The sequence below is a fragment of the Rhinoraja longicauda genome, chromosome 9, assembly GCF_053455715.1.
Source record: "Rhinoraja longicauda isolate Sanriku21f chromosome 9, sRhiLon1.1, whole genome shotgun sequence".
Classification (NCBI taxonomy): domain Eukaryota; kingdom Metazoa; phylum Chordata; class Chondrichthyes; order Rajiformes; family Arhynchobatidae; genus Rhinoraja; species Rhinoraja longicauda.
Genome location: NC_135961.1, coordinates 22,806,599 through 22,830,822, shown reverse-complemented (window position 1 = coordinate 22,830,822; position 24,224 = coordinate 22,806,599). Strand labels below are relative to the sequence as shown.

Here is a 24,224-nt window from a genome sequence, read left to right as displayed (position 1 = left end):
AGGAGTAGTGCTGTTAAGGGATGAATGAGATTGATTCACCGAGAATAAGTGAAATGGCTGAAATATAAGATAATTATTTGAGGCAATATTTACCTAAAAGGTATATATAAATCAGAAGGTATGAACAAAAAAGATGTAAAAATGTTTGAAACTAGACAGGAGGAAGATATTATTAAACTGATCAAGTTTGTGAAGCTAAATTACCTGGTGTGGAAGGTTTACTTATACATCTATAAGGGGGCGTGGCCGTGTTCTGCAGCTGCGGCTCACCGGCAGTCTCTCTGTTTTTTTGTTGTTTTTTTTGTCATTGTCGTCGTTAAATGTACGTTTTGTTTTATTTTTAACTCTGTGTATGTGGGGGGGTGGTGGGGGGGTTGGGGGAAACCTTTTTTCAAATCTCCTCCTCAACGGAGATGCGACCTTTACCGTGTCATATCTCCGTTCGCGCTACGGCCTAACATCGTGGAGTCGGCGGCCTCCAGCTGGGATCGACCTCAAAGACTCCGGTCGCAGGGCCTGGACTTACCATCTCGGAGGCTTCGGCCGTGGGCCCTGCAGACCGCAACATCGGGAGTTCGCAGGTCCCTGGCTGGCGACCGGCTTTTGGGAGCTCCAGCCGTAGCGGCTTCGACCGCCCCGAAGCGCGAGGTACGATCGACCCGCCCGCAGGCCCTTCATCGCCCTGCGTGGCTCGGCCGCAGCACTTTCCATCGCCCGGTGGGGGCTCAGGACTTTCATCGGCCTGCTCGGCTCGGCCCTGGGACTTTCCATCGCCCGGTGGGGGCTCAGGACTTTCATCGGCCTGCTCGGCTCGGCCCTGGGACTTTCCATCGCCCGGTGGGGGCTTCAAAAATTTGGGAGCCTCGATCACCTCGTGGCACCACGGGAGAAGAATGAGGAGGAGATAAGACTTTGCCTTCCATCACAGTGAGGGTATGCCTAGAGCAATCACTGTGATGGCTGTTTGTGTAAAAAAATTATATCTGTGTGTCTTGTGCTTTTTAATGTCTACTGCCGGACCCTGACGTGAGAGGACGCTGGCGTTGTGTATTCGCCGCTTTTCCGTCAGGATAGTTTGTCTGTTTGTTTCTATGTTAATTGTCTTTGTAAAGCGCTTTGAGCATGCGATAAGGCGCTATATAAAATAAATGAATTATTATTATTATTATTATCTATTAAATAAACATAGGGAATAAATTAAGGTACAATTAAAACCTAATTTAAATAAACATAATGTTTTTTCTACCTTTGACAAATAAAGATAAAGGAAGGGTTGAGGACTATTACGGATTTGTCGAATATTGGTAATGGAAATTTAAATGGGATTTTTACTCAAAGTTATAAAAGAGAAAAGTCAGCAATGATATGTCAGTGCATGACCATGCCTGATCAATTAATTGAAATCCTTGAAAGGAAATAGATAAAGAATGCATGGGTAACTGGTAGATGTAATATACTTAAAATTATTTGGGAAGCCTCCGCAAAGTAGACTCATGGTTAGGATTAGAGCATGTGAAGTCTGCATTGCAAGCTAGCTACAGAATAGAAAGCAGGTCATCTGGGTTTATGGTAGCTATTCAGATTGGCATAAGTTGGGGAAGTAGACTTCCAAAAGCGTCCGTGGGATCACAACCAGAATGTTCATGGCAGATGAGAGTTTATTTTCAAATATTGTGCATATACAGGTTGAACACCAATTTTCCAGCAAACCATAAACTGTACTTTACTTCTAGATCCCTCTACTCTGCAATATTCCCCAGGGTTCTACCATACAATAGACAATAGACAATAGACAATAGGTGCAGGAGTAGGCCATTCAGCCTTTCGAGCCAGCACCGCCATTCAATGCGATCATGGCTGATCCCTCTCAATCAGTACCCCGTTCCTGCCTTCTCCCCATACCCCCTCACTCCGCTATCCTTAAGAGCTCTATCCAGCTCTCTCTTGAAAGCATCCAACGAACTGGCCTCCACTGCCTTCTGAGGCAGAGAATTCCACACCTTCACCACTCTCTGACTGAAAAAGTTCTTCCTCATCTCCGTTCTAATCTGACTGAAAAAGTTCTTCCTCATCTCCGTTCTGCACTGATTTGACTTCCCAACTATTTCTTGGACCCTTATTTTGGTCCCACCCCCTCCTATATTATTCCGACAAATGTACGAGTGCTCAGTTGAAAATCCTTGAATGGTCACAGATGGCATTGTGAACTGAATGTGAATGGAATGACCTGCCGACCCGTCCACTGCTGATTAAGGGATAGGTAGCATGGTTTTATATGTGGAAGACTGAATTTCATCAATTTGATTTTTTTCAAACCAAGAAGGTAGACAAGGTCACGGTCATAGATATAGTCTATATGGACCAACAAGGCTTTTGATAATGTTCTGCATGGTAGACTGCTCTGGAAGCATGGGATCCAGGGAGAGCCAGCTAACTGGATCCAGAATTGGCTTCATGGAGGAAAGCATGGGCGTAGCCTCACTCCGGCAATGGAGGAGATCCAGGACAGAAAGGTTTGTACAGGAATGGGAGGGAGAGTTAAAATGGTTCACAACCGGGAGATCCCGCAAGCTTTGGTGGAAGGAATACAACCCTTGAAATTGAGAGGAGGGGATGGCATCCTTGCAAGAGGTGGGTGCGTGGATGTATAGTCAGGGTAACTGTGGGAGGAGGTACAGGGTTTGTAATAGATGTCAGTGGATAATCTGTCCCCTGTGATGGAGACAAAGAAATCAAGAAATGGGAGAGAGGTGTCAGGTACAGTTGGGAAGTCAAACCAGTGCATGACCTTCAGGGTGTATGGTAGAACCCTGGGGAATATTGTAGGGTAGAGGGATCTAGGAGTAAAGTACAGTATATGATTCCCTGAAAGTGGTATCACAGGTAGATAGAGTGGTGAAGAAGGCTTAATCAGTTGTGGAACTGAGTATAGAAGTTGGGACATTATGCTATAGTTGTACAAAATGTTGGTGAGACTGCACTCGGAGCATTGGATTCAGTTTTGATCACTCTACTTTAGGAAAGATGCCATTGAGCTAAAAATGATGCTGAGGAGATCTGAAAATGTTGCTTGGTATTGTGGGCCTGGGCTGTAGAGGGAGGTTAGGAAGGCAAGGACTTTATTCCTTACAGTGCAGGATGGGTGAACTTATAGAGGTGTATAAAATCATGAGGGAATAGACAAAGTGAGTGCATTGCATCTTTTTTTTCCAGGATAGGGGTATCAAGAACTAGAGGGCGAAGTTCTAAGGTGAGAGGGGAAATCTTAATTGGAACCTGAGGGGTAACATTTTCACACAGGGGCTGATGATCATGGAATGAGCTGCCAGAGGAAGTAGTTGAGGCAGGTAAAATTATGACGCTTAAAAGACATTTGACGGATACATGGATAGGAAATGTTTATTCGGATATCGGCCAAATGTGGGTAAATGGGACTAGCCTAGATCTGCCATCAAACCAGCATGAACGAGTTGGGCCTTACTGTGGTGAGGACTGAGGTGTCCTCATTCCAGCTGGTTGAAGTGGTCTTGAATATGTTCCAATCACCGACTCAAGGTAATCCTGAAGTGCCTTGAGCTTCCTTAGAGTACTGCTGTTTTATTCTCGTCACTGGTGTCTCGCATTTCAGTCTTTGTTTGTACGTCTGTAGGTCAGCAGGAGCAGCAACAACAAATCACCAGAATGGCTAAAATGAGGGCAAGGGATGGAATATTTGATGATGGTGTAGTAATGGTCAAGAGTATTGACATCATACCTAATTTATGAATCGTAGCCATATTATTAAGCCATTCAACTGTTTTCCTTTTCTAAATCTGTTTTACACCTATACCACAAAGCGTAGGAAGCAAAAAACTACACCTTATCGTATTGAGTAGGCTTAAAGAGTGGAATAAGAATGGACATTGCCTGACTTTTGCTCATTTGTGCGTGGAAGTAAGTCCATTCTAACTATCTATTGCAATTTGTGTGTTTTACTGTATTATTCATCTTCATTTTCAATGTTGTTTTGGGAGATACAGTATGCCATAAAATCTTAATATTTTTCTCTTTGTCTGTTAATACTATTGTTAATTGGAAAGATAGAAAATATATAGAACTCTAGTTAGTGATTAATTATGCTGATCTGACACCAGTACCTTATTACAAATAGTTTTATTTTCATTCTTTCCGGTCTTGACAAGGTTGCACACTGGTATACGAATAAGATACAGTTTCAGCAATCACATCACTTATTCATATTCCTTGACATATGGTTGGTGAACCATATGGTGTCATCCAATACTATAAAGGTCTCAATAGTACATGAACAAATGACCTCAGATTACAAAATGCATGAAACCTGTATATTATTTTACTTTTAGTATAGTTTTATATGTATTTATTGAACCCTACACATCCTAGTGCACCCAGACAGATGTGCCAAATGTGTTTCATTCGAATACCAACAACATTGTGGTTGGTTCAACCTGGCCACTGCAGATGTTTGAGAAAGGAAACGTTATTTGGGAATTGGGTCAGGCTGGGTTTGGGGTTAGAAGGGTGGTGTTGGGGTGCACCAGGATGGTCAGAAACCATAGTTCCATGTAATTGGATGGTCAGATCAATTAAAATAAGAGGCCTAACTGATAGAGATCCCAGTCTAACCATACACTGAATTGGCCTGGAAGTGACCAAAGATGGTTTCTTTTGGTACAATGCTCTGTAAGCATTTCCCAACGGTTGCAGTCCCTGATGTGAAAAAACATGTCAGAAGTGGAAGGATTATTTATGCTTGGAAATACCTGGTTGAACATTTGGAGTGACACAATACACCCATAAATAGTTGTTACCACATTTTTTGAATTAAAAATTATATTTTTAATTGCATAAAAGTTAACTTTATGAGATTTAACTTTTAAGCGTATATTATATAGTTTTACAACCACTGAAATCCTTCATAGGAGTCTGGCTGTTGATCCATTTCTAAATTTGTAACCAACATTTTTAGTGAAATGGTATATTTTACTTAGCAATGTAATAGGTTATTTGCTCCACTATTTGGAGTACTAAATTGTGCAGATAAAATTCTAAGTATTGGAGAAAAGAAGGAAAATAAAATTGGAGTGAACATTCCAAACTAATATATTCACAATTTTGCTGTCAGTAAAGTGAATGCTTTTGAAATATATTTTAAAATTTGGTTTCTTAAATGTAAGCACTGCCTTAATAAGGATTCATAATGTAGTTAAAAAAGATAACAATTAAATTATTAAATTGTCTTTGAGAAGCATCAATTCATCTTTACATTTTTGAAAAATAAATGATTTCAAAATATTTTGTTAATACACATTTTAATAAATTGGATCAAAATAGTGAATATAGACTATCTGCAATTGTAAACCATGTTCTAAATGTTGCCCGCTCTTGCATGAGATTAATATGACTCAAGTGTTTTTAACAAAATCCTGTGATAGTAATGTATCAGTATTTCAGTGCAAATATATGTAAGAGAAAAATAGTGGAGCAGAGAAGTTATTATATTTGGTAAGAAAGGCGTAATATTTGTTAGATCACATTATTTTATGTACATGCTAATTTTGAAGTGAATTTGTTTCATAGAAATTCTCACAGTGCTTGGTCAATTTTATAAAAAGTTGCTTTTTAATTTTGTAAGCTGACACTTAAATAGCCAAGGCTTGAGAATCCAAGTGGCAAAGATGAAGTATTGAGTTACTCCAATACAATACATGCAACACAACTAGCATGAATATTTTACTGTGGAAGAAAGATTAAAAAGCAGAGTACATTACCAGATGCTGATTGGCAAAACAAATGCTTGCTGCTTTCCATCCTGAATTCCATACAGTAAACTAAAATTGTTTTATTATTTACCCTAAAGTAAATTTCTGGCTCAAATGTAATGAACAGTTAAAATCAATGGACTGAATTTCAAACACGTAGTAGAACACACAACCACAAATATAGGAAAACCAGCCTAGGTGGGTTTCCAGTCAAATATCTGCAGGAAAGAAGCTATTATAGACTCGTAGTCATAGACTCATACAGCACAGAAACAGGCCCTTCAGCCCAACTTTCCCATGCTGACCAAGATGCCTATCTACACTCGTCCCACCTGCCCGCATTGGGCCCATATCCCGCTTACCCTATCCTGTCCATGTACCTGTCAAAATGTTTCTTAAAAGTTGTGATATAGTACCTTCCCCAATGATCTCCTCTGGTTCCAATTAAATCCCTCCCCCCTCACCTTAAACCTATATAATAAATCATATTATTCAAAAATAACAGATAGCTCTGCGCAGATGCAAAACTTTTTGCAGGAATGTAACCTCCCTGGTTTGAATGACAGTGACAGAAACTTATTGGGCGCAGAAATAACTATGAAAGACGTTGAAGAGACCATTAAATCCATGAAAAACGGGAAGACCCCTGGCCCTGACGGCTTAAATAATGAATTTTATAAATGTTTTAGTGATTTGATCTCTTCACGTTTGCAAACTGTATATAGTTACGCCTTTAAACAACAGAGATTACCACAAACTCTGACTGAATCAACAATAATACTTATTCCTAAAAAAGATAAGGATTCTGAAGACCCTGGTTCGTACAGAGCGATAGCTCTTTTAAATACTGATCAGAAGATATTAGCGAAAATCTTAGCTCATAGATTAAGTTTAGTTATAGATTAATTGATACACCCCAACCAATCAGGCTTTATATCTAAACGATATTCATTTTTCAATTTGAGACGCTTGTTCAATATAATATATTCAAATAGAATATTAAACGAAGATTTAGCAATCATTTCGCTAGATGCTGAAAAAGCATTTGATCAAGTAGAATGACCCTATCTTTTCTCAGTGATGGAAAAATTTCAATTAGGTGAAATTTTTTGTTCATGGGTGAAACTTTTATATACATTCCCAACAGCTAGAATATTAACTAATCAAATGCTGTCATCCAAATTTCATTTATTTAGGGGTTGTAGACAAGGATGCCCACTATCTCCGCTTCTATTTGCCCTCGTTATAGAACCACTTGCTGAGAGTATTAGATCAAATCCAGACATTCACGGTTATAACACTAAACATACAACCAATAAAATTTCTTTATACGCGGATGATGTATTAATATACATTACAAATCCTGAAATTAGCATTCCGAATTTATTAAATCTCATAACTCAATTTGGTTCATTTTCAGGTTATAGAATTAACTGGTACAAAAGTGAAATTATGCCAATAATGGAACAAAATGCGGCCATACTTCAACAATTTCCTTTTAAAATTGCCTATGAAAAGTTTAAATATCTTGGAATTTACGTGACTAGGAAATATACTTCTTTATTTAATTTAAATTTTCCTCCTTTACTTACTAAATTACACAGAAATATCCAATTTTGGAAAACACTCCCTATATCATTAGTTGGTCGTAGTAATGCTATAAAGATGATCTTTCTTCCACAGCTACTATACTTATTTCAAGCAATTCCGATCTATCTTCCAAAAAAGTTTTTTTTAAAAATCGATTCAATTATTACTAATTTTATTTGGGACTACAAGACTCATAGAATAAATAAAAGACATCTATGTAAGTCTAAAACTAATGGAGGAATTGCCTTACCTAACTTCTTATTTTATTATTGGGCGGTTAATATTAAAAATATAACCTTCTGGTTGGATGACACTGATCAACAACCGGAGTGGTTACCATTTGATATTGGTGCGATCCTCTTAGCTCCAATAAATTTAAATAAAAAAACATATGGAGGTAATCCGATTATACATAGCGTTATCCGTACCTGGAAACAATTAAAACTTACTTTAAAACTGAGTAAATTATCCTCTTTCCTCCCTATTGCGAATAACCCTTCTTTTAAACCGTCTGTCTTAGATAGAGGATTTGCTCAATGGAAAAGTTATGGAATTAAAATGGTGGGAGATCTTTATCATAAGGGAACTTTTCTTTCTTTTCAGGATTTACAACAGAAGTACGGATTACATGTTAATAATTATTTTAGATATTTACAACTTAGAGATTATGTAAAATTACACATGCAAGAATATAAATTTAGAGGTCCAGAAACTCTTGATGTATGCCTGAATCGACATTATAATTCAAATAAATTAATATCCTTTATTTATAATACTCTCCTAGATACTGACATTCCGTCATCAGAATCATATAGACGAGCATGGGAGGACGAATTGAACCAACTCATAATGCAAGATATATGGGATGAAAGTTTACAACATATACACCAATGTTCATTAAATACTAGACATTCCTTAATACAATTTAAAATAATACATAGACTACATTATTCGAAGACGAAATTAAATAGGATTTTTCCTAGTATCTCTCCTATTTGTGATAAATGTCAATTTCAAGAAGCTAATTTAACTCATATTTTCGTAACTTGCATAAAAATGCAAAATTTCTGGTTGGATATTTTAAAAATAGTTTCTGAAGTTATCGACAAGCAATTGGATGTGGATCCAAAATTAATAATATTAGGATTATCAGAACATATTACAAACTTTACAACAAGTCAGGTACATTTTCTTGATTACAGTTTAATAACTGCGAAAAAATTAATACTTAAGTTTTGGAAAAAACCAATAACCCCCACAATTAAAATGTGGATTGCGGAAATGACAGAGACCTTGCATTTGGAAAAAATAAGATTTGCCTTAATTGACAAACCCGATTTATTTTTTTAAATATGGTCTCCATTTATTGAATTTTTAGAAAAGTAAATGGGTTTGACACAGGACTAAAATAAAAATTTAAAATTAAAAGTTGAAACTTGAGTTTAGGGTTGGATGTACAACTGTGGTTATTGTCTCCCGGATCTACCCCCTTTAATTTTTATAGTTATAACTTTTAATTCTCTCTTCCCAATAGTTTATTTCTTTTTCTTTTCTTTTTTTTTTTTTTTTCATTTTTTCATTCTTCTTTATTTTTATTTTCTCTCTTTAAAAATTGAAGCTATGTAAGAACTTTGTAACAAATTTGTCTTTTATTTCTATTTGTACATATGTTTTTCAAAAAAAAAAAATTAAAAAATTGTGATATAGTACCTTCCCCAATGATCTCCTCTGGTTCCAATTAAATCCCTCCCCCCTCACCTAAAACCTATGTCCTCTCGTTCTCGATTCCCCTATTCTGGGCAAGAAACTTTGTTCATTTACCGGATCTATTCTTCTCATGATTTTGTACACCTCTATAAGATCACCCCTCAACATCCTGCCATTCCATTTGGCAGTTTCTGCCCAGCTAACCAAATCATCTACAATTATTTTAGTCAAAAATGTACCATTCACTATTAAGCACACTGATAATTTTGATATCATTTTGAAACTTCTTTATTATGCTTCCTACATTTAGGCCTACCATAGTGAGATTTGAAAAACATATGCCACTTTCCATATTTAGGAAGTACCTTACAGCAAATCCAGACATTGAAGATGAGATTCAGCATTGCCCTCCGTGCACCAGCACAGACTTTCACAGTTTACAAAAGGATCAAGATTAAGAACTCAAATACAGCACAGAACTTGCAGTCTATTCAGCAGCTGTAATCCCTGCCCTCCCAAATGCTTCAAGGCCTTGGATGACTGACAGCAGATGCCACTGCACTAAATAATATTGTCAGTGCTATCTCTGCAAAATCCCTCCAAATCTACCAGAACGATAAGTAAACCAAGTCAAAGTTCTCTTCTAGGCCAACATACCCAGCACTGAAGCCCAAATTATATATGCCTTGTCAGCTTCATTGAGCAGGCCATGTTCCTTTGCATTTAACATCAGACTCCCAAAAAAGGCAGTCTAATCCGAGCTTCAGGGAGAAGATTACCAGAGGAAAGTATTCAAAGGTGTATTCAAATTCTCCTTGAAAAAATGCAGCATTCTCACTAACTCCTAGGAATCCCTGTCCAAGTGGAGAAAGAACATTGGCTGATATCAAGAACCTGGAGTCCATAGGTTATGGAACCCAGCCAAACAGTGCTGGCAAATTATTGGTCACTGTCCTGTTAGATATCTCTTGGTAGATTAATCCCATCAATAACCTCAGAACTCGAAACTGGAGTGGAAACAAGTCATCCTAGATGCGGAGGGATCATATAGAAGAAGAAAAGAAATAACTAATATTTACTATGAGAAGCAAGGGATTGAGTGCTACCCAAATGGAACTAACTAGGATTGATGGTGTAGAAGAGAATTATTTCATAGGAAACCCAATGTAACATCCAGCCACAAAAACACCCATCAGCAATTATTCTTTGCTTTCTGCTACTGGATCAGTTTTGGAACCAACTTGCCATTCTCCCATGGATCCGTTGGGCTTTTACTTATTTTGACTAGCCTGTCATATGGCCTCCAAAATGGTCCTGTTTATCTTTTCTGTCAGGACAGTAGTCCCAGTTCTGTTATGGGTAGAGCCTATCCCAGTGGTTCACATTGTTTTCTGTTGTAGGACAGGATTTAATGCTGATATTCCTTTCCCTCCTGTATTTGCACTCCAACTTAATTATGTGCTGTAAAGCTATGAGGCTCTGCAGATTCAGCTGGATCATACTCAAACTGCTCTCAGTGTGCTTTCAGTGTGCATTATTATTATGGCTACACATACTTCATGATTTCACAATTGTTCACAAAGCTTTGTAGCCACAATAGTGAAAAAGCTTTAAAGTACTTTGAACTGTTTTTAAGATAATTGGAGACAAAATTTGGCAGACATTGTTTAAAAAAGTTTTGCACTGTGAAGTAATTAAATTAATGATGTTTTTTACATTAAATTGTATCTCTCTTGACAATGGTAAGCCAGGTAACTGGTAAATTGCAAGTATGCAGCTACATTGCCGGGAAACTGTTGACGAGAATGTTCTATCAAGATCACACAAGCATCCATTCCCAACAGCAGCTTACAATCACTTGGAATGATTGAAGTTAATTATATGGTTATTCATAAATATAATGTGACTTTGGATCATTTGTCTGGGGATGCACCAAGAATAAATCATATTATTGGGACTGGGTAACCTATAATAAAAAATACAGTGCAACACCAACAACGTGCAATTATATAACATAAATACAATAAGAGAACATGACTAGACTTACAATGGTAATCAATCCCGGAGGAGCTAATTTAATTTTTAGTTTTTTCAGTTTGGGACCTTCAGGAGCCCCAGATTAGAAATCACATCTGCTCTCAGTAAACATAGGTTCCACTGGGCTTAGAGGTGAGCTGGATGGAATTCCAAGGGCAAATTGAGAATATCCACAAATATAGCAGAATGTTTAATCTTGAGATAAGAGGAGGCTTTCTGGTGCACCATTTGTGAGCGAGAAATCAGGAGCAGAAGCTAGGTGGATTTGGGTTCTCTTTCAAATTATTGCATTCGTTTTGGAGTAGTTTTTCTCCCTCCCCAAAAGTCTGGTCAATAGACTAAAAGTGATTGTTGTAAAGTGAAAAAACAGGCAAAGAAACATGTAAAACCATGCAATGCGATTGGTGCTGTTGCTTAAACCCAAAGGAGAATGTTGGAAATATCTAACAAATTAGGCAGCCTCTATGGAATGAAAATAACTGTCACAGATGGATAGCATAAACAACACAATTGGCCAATTCTGATACAAACAGTAAATATTTGAAATTATTAAATTCAATAGTAAGTCCAAATGGCTGTAATGTACCCAGATGGAAGATAAGACAATGTTCCTCAAATATACGTTGGACTTAGTTGGGACAGTGTAGGAGACCGTAGTCAGATACATCAGAGTGAAAATGAGATGTAAAGGAATGTCTCGATACAGGATTTCAACACAAAACATCAACCATTCCTTTCCACCCACTGATGTAGCTTGATCCACCGAATACTTGTTCCAGCAAATTACTTGTTCCAGATTTCAAGAGGACTAAAATATAAAAGCAGGGATGTAATTCTGAGGCTTTATAAGGCACTAGATGGATTGCTTTTAGAGTATTGTAGCCCCATTTTTGAGAAGTGATCTGCTGGCATTGGAAGGGTCAGGCCCTGGGTCGGTACTTGTTGGAGTTTAGAGGATGAGGGGGGACTTCATTCAAACTTGCTAAATAATGAAAGGCCTAGATAGAGTGACTGTGGAGAGAATGTTTCCACTTGTAGGAGAGTCTAGGACCAGAGGGCAAAGTCTCAGAATAAAAGGACGTACCTTTAGAAAAGAGATGAGGAGGAATTTCTTTAGCCAGAGGCTGGTGAATCTGTGGAATTCATTGCTACAGGCGGCCATAGAGACCAAGTCTTGGGGTATTTTTAAAGTGGAGATTGACAGGTTCTCCGTTAATAAGGGTGTCAAAGGTTACAAAAGGGGTTGAGAGGGAAAGATAGATCAGCCATGATTGAATGGTTGACGCAATGGGGCAAATGGCTTAATTCTGCTCCTATGACATGAATTTATTTCACCTGCAATCTTTAATCTCGTTTGTCTCCTTTAAGAATGGAATGTTACTTTCTAGTTCCTTCCTATTTACACCCCTGATATCACTAATGCCCTCTGCCACTTTATGAATGTTTTTGGTTTCAACTGGCTTATTTTCACCATGGTCATCTGGTCACTCCAAATCTCCTTCCGCATTAGAGTTCTTTAAAGGCCCTCCACTTCTTCCTTAACCAGAAGCCTAATCCTTTCTATTAAACCACTGCACTGATTTACCTGGCTGAGTTTGTCTCACATTGTCAACAACTTCTTCAACTATGTCAACTATGCGCGGTGGCGCAGCGGTAGAGTTGCTGCCTTACAGCGAATGCAGCGCCGTAGACCTGGGTTTGATCCCAACTACGGATGCTGTCTGTACGGAGTTTGTACGTTCTCTCCGTGACCTGCGTGGGTTTTCTCCGAGATCTTCGGTTTCCTCCCACATTCCAAAGACGTACAGGTTTGTAGGTTAATTGGCTTGGTTAATGTCAAAAACATTGTCCCTTGTGGGTATAGGACAGTGTTAATGTGCGGGGATCGCTGGTCGGTGTGGACCCGGTGGGCCGAAAGGGCCTGTTTCCGCGCTGTATCTCTAAACTATACTTCACTTTCTCCAGATTGAAAGATGCCAACTGACATAGGACCAATCTACACCTGTTTGTTTGTGAGATTGTGAAATGGTCCTTGTTTCAGTCTTTTTAAGCCCCCCTCCATCAACTCTTTCTGATATATTGGATTATAGTATTGTAGCTTCCTGTGCTTATAACTTGAAAATTTTCTTTTTTTCACTGCTACTTTCCACCCTCCTCTTACCTTTACATGAATTGTCTCTGACTCTTCCCTTTCTGAATTTCTCCATCGTTACGTTAAGTCATAGATTAATAATTTATATCCACAAGCACAGACTCCCACCATCTCAACTATACTTCCCTCCACTCTTTTTCCAATATACATTCCATTCCATCCTCCCATTTCCTCTGTTGTATCTACTCTGAAGGTAAGACTTTCCATATGGATGCCATTGAGATGTCTTTCTTTTCTTTAAACGTGTGCTTTCTCCCTTACCGTAGTTAATTGAGCCCTCAACAATGTTTCACCTATTTTTGCACTTCAGCTCCTCCCTATCTTTTATCAAACAAAGTAAGAATTGGATTCACCCTCTACTGCTCCGCCCTCTGATGACATAGATCATCCTTCACTCTTCTTCTGCTATCTTAAATGGGATACTACTATCACCCCCTCCCTTCACTTTCAATATGAAAGAACTGTTCACTTGGCGACTCCATGGTCTACTCTTCCATCACCAATCATTCGCATTGCATAGGAAAATAACTGCAGATGCTGGTACAAATCGAAGGTGTCACAATATGCTGGAGTAACTCAGAGGGTCAGGCAGCATCTCTGGAGAGAAGGAATGGGTGATGTTTTGGGTCGAGACCCTTCTTCAGACTGATATCAGGGGAGGCAGGACAAAGAAAGGATATAGGTGGAGACAGGAAGACAGTGGGAGAACTGGGAAGGGGGAGGAGGGAAGGACAGAGGAGCTATCTAAAGTTAGAGAAATCAATGTTCATACCGCTGGGCTGTAAGCTGCCCAAGCGAAATATGAGGTGCTGTTCCTCCAATTTACGGTGGGCCTCACTATGACACTGGAGGAGGCCCATGACAAAGGTCAGACTGGGAGTGGGAGGGGGAGTTGAAGTGCTCAGCCACCGGGAGATCAGGTTGGTTAAGGCGGACTGAGCGAAGGTGTTGAGCGAAATGATCGCTGAGCCTGCGTTTGGTCTCGCCGATGTAGAGAAGTACAGGTGTTGCATCTCCTGCAGTTGCAGGGGAGTGCCTGGGGAGGGGGTGGTTTGGGTAGGAAGGGATGAGTGCACCAGGGAGTTACGGAGGGAACGGTCTCTGCGGAAAGCAGAAAGGGGAGGAGATGGAAAATGTGGCCAGGAGTGGGATCTCGTTGGAGGTGACGGAAATGTTGGAGGATAATTTGTTGTATACACTGGCTGATGGGGTGGAGGGTGAGGACAAGGGGGACTTTATCTTTGTTACGAATGGGGGGAGGGGGAGCAAAAGCGGAGCTGCGGGATATAGAGGAGGCCCTAGTGAGGGCCTCATCTATAATGGAAGAGGGGAAGCCACGTTTCCTAAAGAATGACGACATCTCGGATGCCCTAGTGTGAAACACATCCTTGGCGCAGATGCGGCGTAGACGGAGGAATTGGGAGTAGGGGATAGACTTTTTGCCGGAGACAGGGTGGGAAGAAGTGTCCAGATAGCTGTGGGAGTCAGTGGGTTTGTAGTAGATGTCGATCACTAGTCTATCTCCTGTGATGGAGATGGTGAGATCCAGAAACGGTAGGGAGATGTCGGAGATAGTCCAAGTATATTTAAGGGCAGGATGGAAATTAGTGGTGAAATGTATGAAGTTAATGAGTTCTGCATGGGTACAAGAGGTAGCACCAATGCAGTCGTCAATGTAGCGGAGGTAGATTTCGGGGATGTGGCCAGTGTACGTCTGGAACAGGGATTGTTCGACGTATCCGACATACCCACTGGCCCCATCATTGAACATTGACTTCTCTAATTTTCGATAGCTCCTCTGTCCCTCTCTTCCCCCCTCCCCTTCCCAGTTCTCCCACTGTCTTCCTGTCTCCACCTATATCCTTTCTTTGCCCCTCCTCCTCTGACATCAGTCTGAAGAAGCGTCTCGACCTGAAACGTCACCCATTCCTTCTCTCCAGAGATGCTGCCTGACCCGCTGAGTTACTCCAGCATTTTGTGATACATTCGCATTGCATGGTACTTTCAAGAGATGCCACACTTGCATTTTTTTCTCGTCCCTTCTCATCATCCAGGGATACAAATAGTCCTTCCAAGTGAACCAGCAATGCGCTTGCATTTCTTTCAATCTAATAATTTGAAAGTGATATCCTCAACATTGCTGAAAGCAAACATAGGTTGAGTGCCTACTTTGGGAACACCTCCACTTGGTCTGCAGCTTCCAGTTGTTCGTACTTTAATTTTCCATCTCACTCTCACACTTAGCGATCTGTATTCAGCCTCGAACACTTGTTCCATTGAAGCCCAACAAAAGCTTGAAGAGCAGGTTATTGTCTTCCATCTAGGCACATCACAGTTTTCAGGATTCAATCATGAATCCAGTAATTTAAGGCAACTCACTTTTGCCGTTTGTATCAGAATTGGCCAATTTTGTTGTCTGTAAGCTTTTCTCTTTCGAGAGATGTTGTTTGATCTGCTAGGTATTTCAAGAATTTAGCTTATAGTTTCAAGTTTCAGTTCAGGCCGCTTGCATTTGACTTACCCCTTTGTCTGTTTTCTCTTCCTAATCACTCTCTAAACTGGGTGTCCCTGACCTCCTTTTGTCAGAGATATTCCCTTTGTCCTATCTAACTTTCCCTCAATTTCCCAGTTCTGATGAAAGGTTGTCAATCTGAAATTTTAACTCTTATTTCTTTCCACAGACATGCCTGACCTGCTGCATTTTTTTCCAAATGTTCTATATTTATTTTAGGTTTCCGGCACCCACAGCTTTTGACTTTCATGGCTGAGTTGGTTAGAAACTCTATCCAGGTCATTATGCTAAAAGGTCAGCATAGTGGCCACTCTATATGTTACATTCCACTTCTGAAATTTCAATTCATTGATTCCAGTGGATTTCTACAATTTACAGTTAGTTCTGGCGATCATGGAAACATTTTGAACAAAGTCAACTTTAAGCAAATTGATGGCATAATTGTTCCCAAACAATCTCTCCGACCCTCAAATTTTAATTTTAAAAACGTGATTTCTTACGTCTTCAATAGGCTAATTAGTTTGAGGTGTTTAGCTGACACACTTTTCTATGTGTCATTTCTTTCACTATCTCTCATCTGTTCTATCCAATTCTTGATCCATTTTTTTATCATAAATTTAAAATAATTTATACTTGGTGCTTTATACTGCTTGTTTTAAATTTTTCACATGAGAAATAATATTTTCTGATTAGTTGAGAAGCCTTAACGTTTCTCATCTAGCTTACAGCTACCACATACCCATTGTAGAATGCACCACACTGAATCAGGTGTAGGATTAGAACTTGCAATAACCTGCAATACATTTTGTGGCTGCTTGCATTATGCAGATTGCACTGTTCTTCACTGGTGATTATAAAAACTAGTCCATAAACTGTGCTATGCAGAATTACTGAGTTTGTAGGATGCACCATTCTTTAATGTAAAATTAAGCCTAAAGGGCCTGTCCCAGTTAGGCGATTTTTAAGACGACTGCCGGCGACTAGGCAGTCGCTACACGTTCGCCGGGGTGTCACGGGCATGATTGTGAGTAGTCTCCAATTAGTCGTAGCAGATCTCGGGTCATCGCGGAAAATTGATTCTGTTCTAAATTTTTCGGCGACAGCTGGCTTGTCGCCAATGATGAGTGAATTTCATTGGCGACTACCGACGTCAACTGGCGACAGGTACCGGGATCAGGAGAAGACAAGTTGCGACAGGAACTGTCAAAACCCGTCCACAGTTCAGCTGCAACAGCCACCTGTGGAATGGGGGCGGAGACTGCGATGCTGTCAAAGGGGGGGGGCAGACACCTGACCATACTGACAGCAAGGTCCGGCCAGACCACTTTTTAGGTATATTTTGTAATTGTTTGAAGTTTAAAAAAAAAAGATTTTTGCATGTAGTTATCCACCTTTCATAGGAATATAGTTTGTTTGAATAAAGTAGAGTCTGAAGTTATTGCATTTCTAAATACTTTCTCATGGCATCTCTTTCAAATATTCTAGTTTCATTTATTTTGACCAATGAAATAAACACTGACACAGGCATTGCACTGCATATAAAAGAGAACTCTTTTCATTTACTTAGATCAATTAAGCAAACACAGAGACAAGCAATTCACTGCATTGAAAGGTGAACTCTTCATTTATTTTGATCATTGAAACAAAACCAACACAACCAATGCACTGCATCGAAAAATAAACTCCTTTGGGAGGGTGTGGGAGGAACTGAAAAGGGGCTTGGGTTGTGGTCTTTTGGGGGCTCTCTTCTTGGAGTGGTGGACCTCTGCTTGCAGAGTGGGCTGTTTGCTGCTGGTCTTCAGATAATGTCATTCTGCCATGGTACGCTGCCTAGTTCGGAGTTAGTAAGTGCAGGTTGACGTCGGTTGTCGTAGCTTGTCGTAGTCCCTGTCGTAGTGGACGTCCTAGGTCACGAAGACTGGGTCGCCGGTTGTCGGCAGCTTGTAGTCGCCTAGGTGGTAGGTTGTCGTAGCTTGTCGTGGGCATTGTCGTGGTCATTGTTGTGGGGTAAAAAAATGTTACGTTTTTCGGCGATCTGCTACGACTTTGATAGTCGCCAGCAGTCGTCTTAAAAATCGCGTAACTGGGACAGGCCCTTAACTGCTGTCTGGAAAACCAAATGTTCAGATTGTTTACAAGTGGAATGGTAAGTTACTTACCACTAAAGGTAGAGTCTGAAGCAGCAGCACAAAACAATATCAAACACACTGCTGATTCCCACCGTTTAGGCTTGAATCTCTGAGCCTAAAACAGTTACATTTCAGGAGTAAACCCTTTCTTCCTCCAGCCCTTGGCGCTAACGTTTCCAAGCTTGATTAAATGTCTTAAAATGAGCTTGGACCCAATTTTTAAAATTTTGGTTAGAATGCTGCCACTGAGCCAAGATTGACATTATTTTATGACAAATGATATCTGTTGCGATGCATATAAGGTCACATAGATATTATTTAATGCCTTTTGTTGTTTTTCAGTATCTCCTGAGGCGGTTGGCTTCCTTTCAGCAGTTGGGGTGATTATTATTCTCATGATCCTTCTCTTTCTATACATCAACAAAAGACTGTATTTTGAGAATATAGGAGAGTTTCCATGCCTTGATACAGAATACAGGACCAACAAAGATTTACCAGACAACACACGTAAGTGTTTTTTCTGAAGGTGGATAATAGTTAATTGTGCTCGTAAATAAACTAGTATGTGTTAATTAATCTCTTATTCTCTTATTCAACTCAATAATTGAAGAACATTGTTGGGAGCAGAGTAATCTTCTAATTGCTATTGAATGAAAATTTCATGAATGTTTTTCACAAAGATTTTGGCAACGTTGATGTAATTTTCAATCCATTCCATTAGAATTCAGTTTTTGACTTTAATTCAGCATGACTTTGATTTCATCACAATTATCAACCAACCTTCATGATATCCAAAAGAAACACTCTAGACCTCAGAATTTACTCGTTATTTCTTCTCTTTTTCTTAGTAGATTCCCACATTTTAGCATCATTTTCATGGAAATATAAATAACAAATACTAGGGAAAAGCTGATGTATAGATTCCCAAATTTTCAACAATTTTCAAAGATTGGGAAGCGGGATAGGGTTTTATTTTTCCAACTTTGGTGTATCAGTGGATATAAAATAATGAGTTTTCTTCAGTTACAGACTGGCCACCAAAATACCCTGGTCATGTCACAAAGAAAGAAAATTACACTAAGGTGCTTGAGGCACTTCAAAATAGGTATACAGGCTGTCTGCAAAACATGTTTTTTAGACTAGTTTTATATGCCACAAATGAATATGTCACATAATGATTTTAGGCTAATTGTTTTAAGTTTGCACATGTATTTATTGGATGTACATGCCATAATTAAACACTTTGCATTTATTTACTAACAGAGGTAAGCTGAAAAGGATGACCAATTTGGCAACGTTAACCATTACATTATGCATCTGAATTCTTTTTCTTTATTGGGGTTAAAAAAGACTGCTTGAATAAATGTCGTTTTTCAAGAGTTTTCAACAAAGCCTGTCTTTGCCATCAGTGTCCGCTTTAGTTGAGCAACTTAGCAGTGCTGTAGAGGACCTGAGTGATGCAGTTGGGCAGGCTGGGTATAGTGTGGCTGACTCAGTCACAGAGCAGGTAACACACATGTTTAGTGGCTTGCGAACAGAAGAAGTATCTCCTGAAGTATGTGATGATACAGCATCTTCAATGAGCAGTTCAGAAGTCAAAGCAAAGGAGCTGTCTACCGAAGAAAATACGGAAACAAGAAAGAACGTAACAAAGAGTGAACTCTGCATTAATTCAGGAGAGTTGCAAGATTGTGCAAGGTATGAGGTATCAGAAGTTCAAAATGGAAAAAGTCACAGGCAGTTGCCACACCAGTCTTCAATTAGTAGTTTGGCAGATAATGATTTTGCAAACAAAGAAGATGAAAATGCACTGGTTTGTGAACCAGTGGAACAGATTGCCTCTCCACAATACGCAGATATTTCAGATTCTACTGTGGGACAGAACGATATGTACCAACACAAAATATCAAAAACGGATCTTATAGAATCTGATACGTTAAAGGAATCATTCAAGGAAGATATTTACTGTATTCCTGATTGCAATGGTGCTGCTCAAATAACTGAGTCTCAAATAATAGATGGAAAGTCCAAAGCATCTGAATGTAGGTCAACGAGGGAACATTTCAAGATTAGCAATGATATTGAAAATCAGTCTTTAAGTGACAAAGGGAACAGTTCAACCAAGTCTAGCAAGGATAAAGTTAAAGCCACAGATTGTAAAGTGCACAATGATGAACCTTTGGATAAACAGAAAGAGCAGTTATGTGGAAAAGGTAAAGGAAATATGGGAGTTGGCAGACAAACTGATCAAAGTATCATGGAAGAACAAACAAAAGACAATAAAAAGATAAAGCTAAACTGTAAGCTTTCAGAAGCTCGAAAGAGATTGGTCATTGATAAACCAGATCTGTCAGAAAAAGGCTCTAAAAAGCACAAAGAGAACCTTTCAAATGGTAAAAAGTCCAGCACTGTTCAGAAAAATGAGCTTCAAACTCAAAAAGAACTTAATAAAGGAGGAAGAGAAGTACCCACCAAAATATCAGAAAAAAATAAAAAGATCAAGAAAGAAAAAAATCAGAAAACTTCAGACAAAGGTGAGGTGCATTTTTCCAACTTATCTTCAATATACCTTCAGCTTGATCCACTCTGCTCTCTCATCAAAACTATAAAAAGACAATGGAAGATTGATTGGAACTATGGCAGCACATCTGTTTCTGACCTTGTGTTAAAGAAGTTCTCTACTTCACTTTTTTCTATTCTTCAAAGATAACTTCAATAAGGGCATTCTCTCATATCTCTGTCTCCATTATCTTGATATTTTGCATGGCTTCTTTGAAAAAATATGCAGCCAGTTACAAATAGCTATATCTAAAATATTATGTAGGTTAGATTGACGCAAGGCCATGTATAATTTGTAAGATTTACTAAAGAACTTAAAAATGGCAAAGAAATAGCTCACCGGTAAAATCAGTATTGAGATTAAAAAATGCTAGTTGTATTCCTCAATTTATACATACTCATTAATTTCAGTTGATGGTGCAGTATTAAATATAAATTAGAGCCCAGACTTTGCAATTGTGTTGGTTGTGAAACTATTATCATTCATGCTATTGTCCTGAAATTGGCAGCATCTTCTGGCATTCGCACATTTGGGGTTAAATGGAGGAATCCAGATGTTGTTTCACTAATTCCCACTGTTTTGTTAGTGTGCTTCCTTTCTGTAACCTGCTACAGTACAGCTACACAACTAATTAACAGAGGCTTTACACTCGAGTCTTGGGGTCAGCCATTTTAATTCAGGATCTCTCTGGCTACAGCCTCATGGGTAATATATCCCCGGTACTGCACCACCGGGTGCACTATTCCCATAACATCCCCCTTTATATACAAAACAGATATGTACAGGAACTTTACATGTATAGCCATAAATTAAATTCTTCCATGGTATCTTATTTCACTGAGTCCAACATGTCTCCAACAGTCCATTTTCCAACATGCCTTTGACAATCCATTTCCGTGGTAGCTTCCAAATTTTCCTCCCTTGGATCTGCGACAGTTCAGTGCTCGGAATTATCTAAACTTTGAACAACACATGTCTGGTTCCTCATTCCCTTTCCCTTTTTATCTATTAATTTGTTTGTTTATTTATTTAGTTTTATTAGCCATTACATAAAACAATGCATATCAAACTATAACCGAAAATATAACATTAACTTTTTAAACATAACCTAATAGCCTTTACATCTATATTTAACTACATGTACAGGCCCTATCCTTATTTGGGCACATAATCCTGCAGATAGCGTGGTTTTCGAACGTTTCTACCAGATCTTGTTGTCAGGGTTTGATGCTCCCTGGGGACCGATGGTCGGCTCATAGGTCGATTTTCTCGCTCCGGTTCAGGCAACGTCACCAGGTCATCTAGGTCAACATCAACGCGATGAAATGGCTCGTTGGTCTTCCTCAGATGGCGCCGATTCCGACGATAGATGACGCCGTCCTCGGTTCTGACTTCATAAGATCTGGGTTGCGCAACACGGCCTACAACCACAGCCTTCCTCCAGGACTGATGTCGATTATCGGTCGGCTTCACTCGAACTGGATCGCCAGCTTTCAGGGGAATCAGATCTTGAGATCCTCTGTTGTAGTAGTCTGCTTGTCTGTCTCTAGCTGCTCTCAACTCATCTCTTACTTTTTTTGGAATTTCAGGTTTGAGCAGCCTCTGAGTAGTCGGTAGAATGGTCCTGGTACGTCTGTTCATCAATCTTTGAACTGGACTGCTACTCATGCCAGGTGTTGGTGTGTTGCGAAAAGCTAGTAGGCTCAGGTAAGGATCAGCTCCGGCAGCCTTAGCCTTCCTCAGCAATGACTTCGCAACTTTCACACTGCTCTCCGCTTTTCCATTACTCTGTGGATAATAGGGTGATGTGCTCGTATGTTCAAACTGCCACTTCTTGGTAAAACTCTTGAACTCCTCAGCTGTGAACTGTGGCCCATTATCTGTTATGAGCTGATCTGGTATTCCATATCTTGCGAACTGGCCTTTCATTTTATGGATGACATTCACTGCCAGTGTTTTCCCTAGATAGTCTATTTCCCAATATCCTGAGAAATAGTCCACAGTGATCAAATAGTTCCTTCCATCCAAGTGGAACAAATCTGCACCCACCTTCGCCCATGGTCTCTCTGGAATTTCATGGGAATGCAGCGTTTCTTTTGGTTGCTCTTTCCCTTGAGCTTGACATGTCTCACATTTATGTATGAAGTCCTTGATTTCTGCACTCATTCCGGGCCAGTGCAGACATTCTCTTGCCCTTCTTAGACAGCCATTCACACCAATGTGAGAATCATGTACTCTTGTGAGCATGTCGCGTCTCCTGGCTTTAGGGATGATTACTCTCTCTCCCCTAAATATGAGACCATCTCCAACACTCAGCTCGTCCCTCACATGGAAATAGGAGATGAGCTCTGGGTCAACATCCTTCTTGTTCTCTGGCCAGCCTCGTTTGATCACCTCTTGCAGTTTCTGCATAGTCTCATCTTCTCCTGTTGCATCCCTTATGCCATTTAGCAGAGGCTGTGCTATTGGGATGTGCCTTGCCAGGTTTACAGTCTCCAGTTCTCTCATGGTCTTGTCAGTCTTGCCAGTCTGAATATATGCTCTGCTCAGCGTGTCTGCAAGGTGCATCTCCTTCCCTGGTCTGTATCTTATTGTCACATCATAGGTCTGCATCCTCACCAGCATCCTCTGCAATCTCTTTGGTGCCCGATGAAGTGGTTTTGTGGCGATTATCTCCAGTGGCTTATGGTCTGACTGCACATTCACTGGCCTTCCATATGTGTACACATGGAACCTCTCTAGACCAAACATTACTGCCAGCAATTCTTTTTCTATTTGTGCATATCTGGTCTCCGCATCCGTCAGGGCCCTGCTGGCATAGGCAACTGGATGGCCCTCCTGCATCAGCGCCGCACCGTCCAGTTTCTGACGCGTCGGCCTGTACTGTCAGCTCCTTGGATGGATCATAGTATCTGAGTACTGGCTCGGCAGTTACTAGCTTCTTTATGTCCATCACCGCCCTGTCATGCACCTGTGCCCACCACCAAACTACATCCTTCTGTGTCAGCTTGCGTAGCGGTTCACATAGGTCGCTTAATCCAGGAAGGAATTTGCTCAAGTAGTTAACAAAACCAATAAATCGCTGAACTCCTTGGACATCCGTTGGGTTAGGCATATGTAGCACGGCTTCTACCTTCCCTGGATCTGGTTTCAGTCCTGCAGCAGAGACTCTATGTCCTATGAAAGTGACTTCCTTCACCTTCAGCTTTGCCTTCTCTATGTTCAGCTTCAGGTGACGGTCACGACATCTCTCCATCAGAGCTTTAACCTTCCTGTCATGGTCTCTTTCTGCTTCCTCTGCCGTTTTTCCTTTCCCAAACACTAGGATGTCGTCAGCAACAGACCTCACTCATTCCAGGCCCTCCAGCACTTGGTTCTGTCGTCGCTGGAACTCCTCAGGGGCCGTGGACAGACCAAACGGCATGCGTCTCCACCTATATCTACCATATGGTGTGTTAAATGTCGTAAGCTGAGAACTCTCATCATCCAGTTCCACATGCCAAAACCCGTTCTTGGCATCAAACGTGCTAAAGACCTTGGCATCATTCAGGTCGGTGAGGACATCTTCGATCGTCGTCATTGGGTAATTACTTCTTTTAAGCCCCTTGTTCAGATCCCTCGGGTCTAAACACACTCTCAACTTCCCATTGGGCTTTTCTACACACACAAGGCTGGATACCCATGGTGTGTGGGTCTCTACTGGGGCAATTATTTCCGCTTCTGTCAGTCTGCCCAACTCCTCTTTCAGCTTACTCTG

The 24,224-nt window shown here is 40.1% G+C and overlaps 1 protein-coding gene across 4 annotated transcripts in view; it reads left to right on the top strand.

Annotated features, from left to right (window-relative positions):
* syt14a (synaptotagmin XIVa) overlaps window positions 1-24,224 on the top strand; it is a 131,926-nt gene that overhangs the window by 27,306 nt on the left and 80,396 nt on the right. For 3 of the 4 annotated variants that reach the window (XM_078404952.1, XM_078404951.1, XM_078404950.1), the window contains exon 3: window positions 18,250-18,414. In XM_078404952.1, coding sequence (XP_078261078.1) covers window positions 18,250-18,414 — 165 coding nt within the window. Of the gene's footprint in view, window positions 1-18,249; window positions 18,415-18,489; window positions 20,442-24,224 lie in introns of those variants that run through there. The other variant, XM_078404953.1, reaches the window with a different exon arrangement.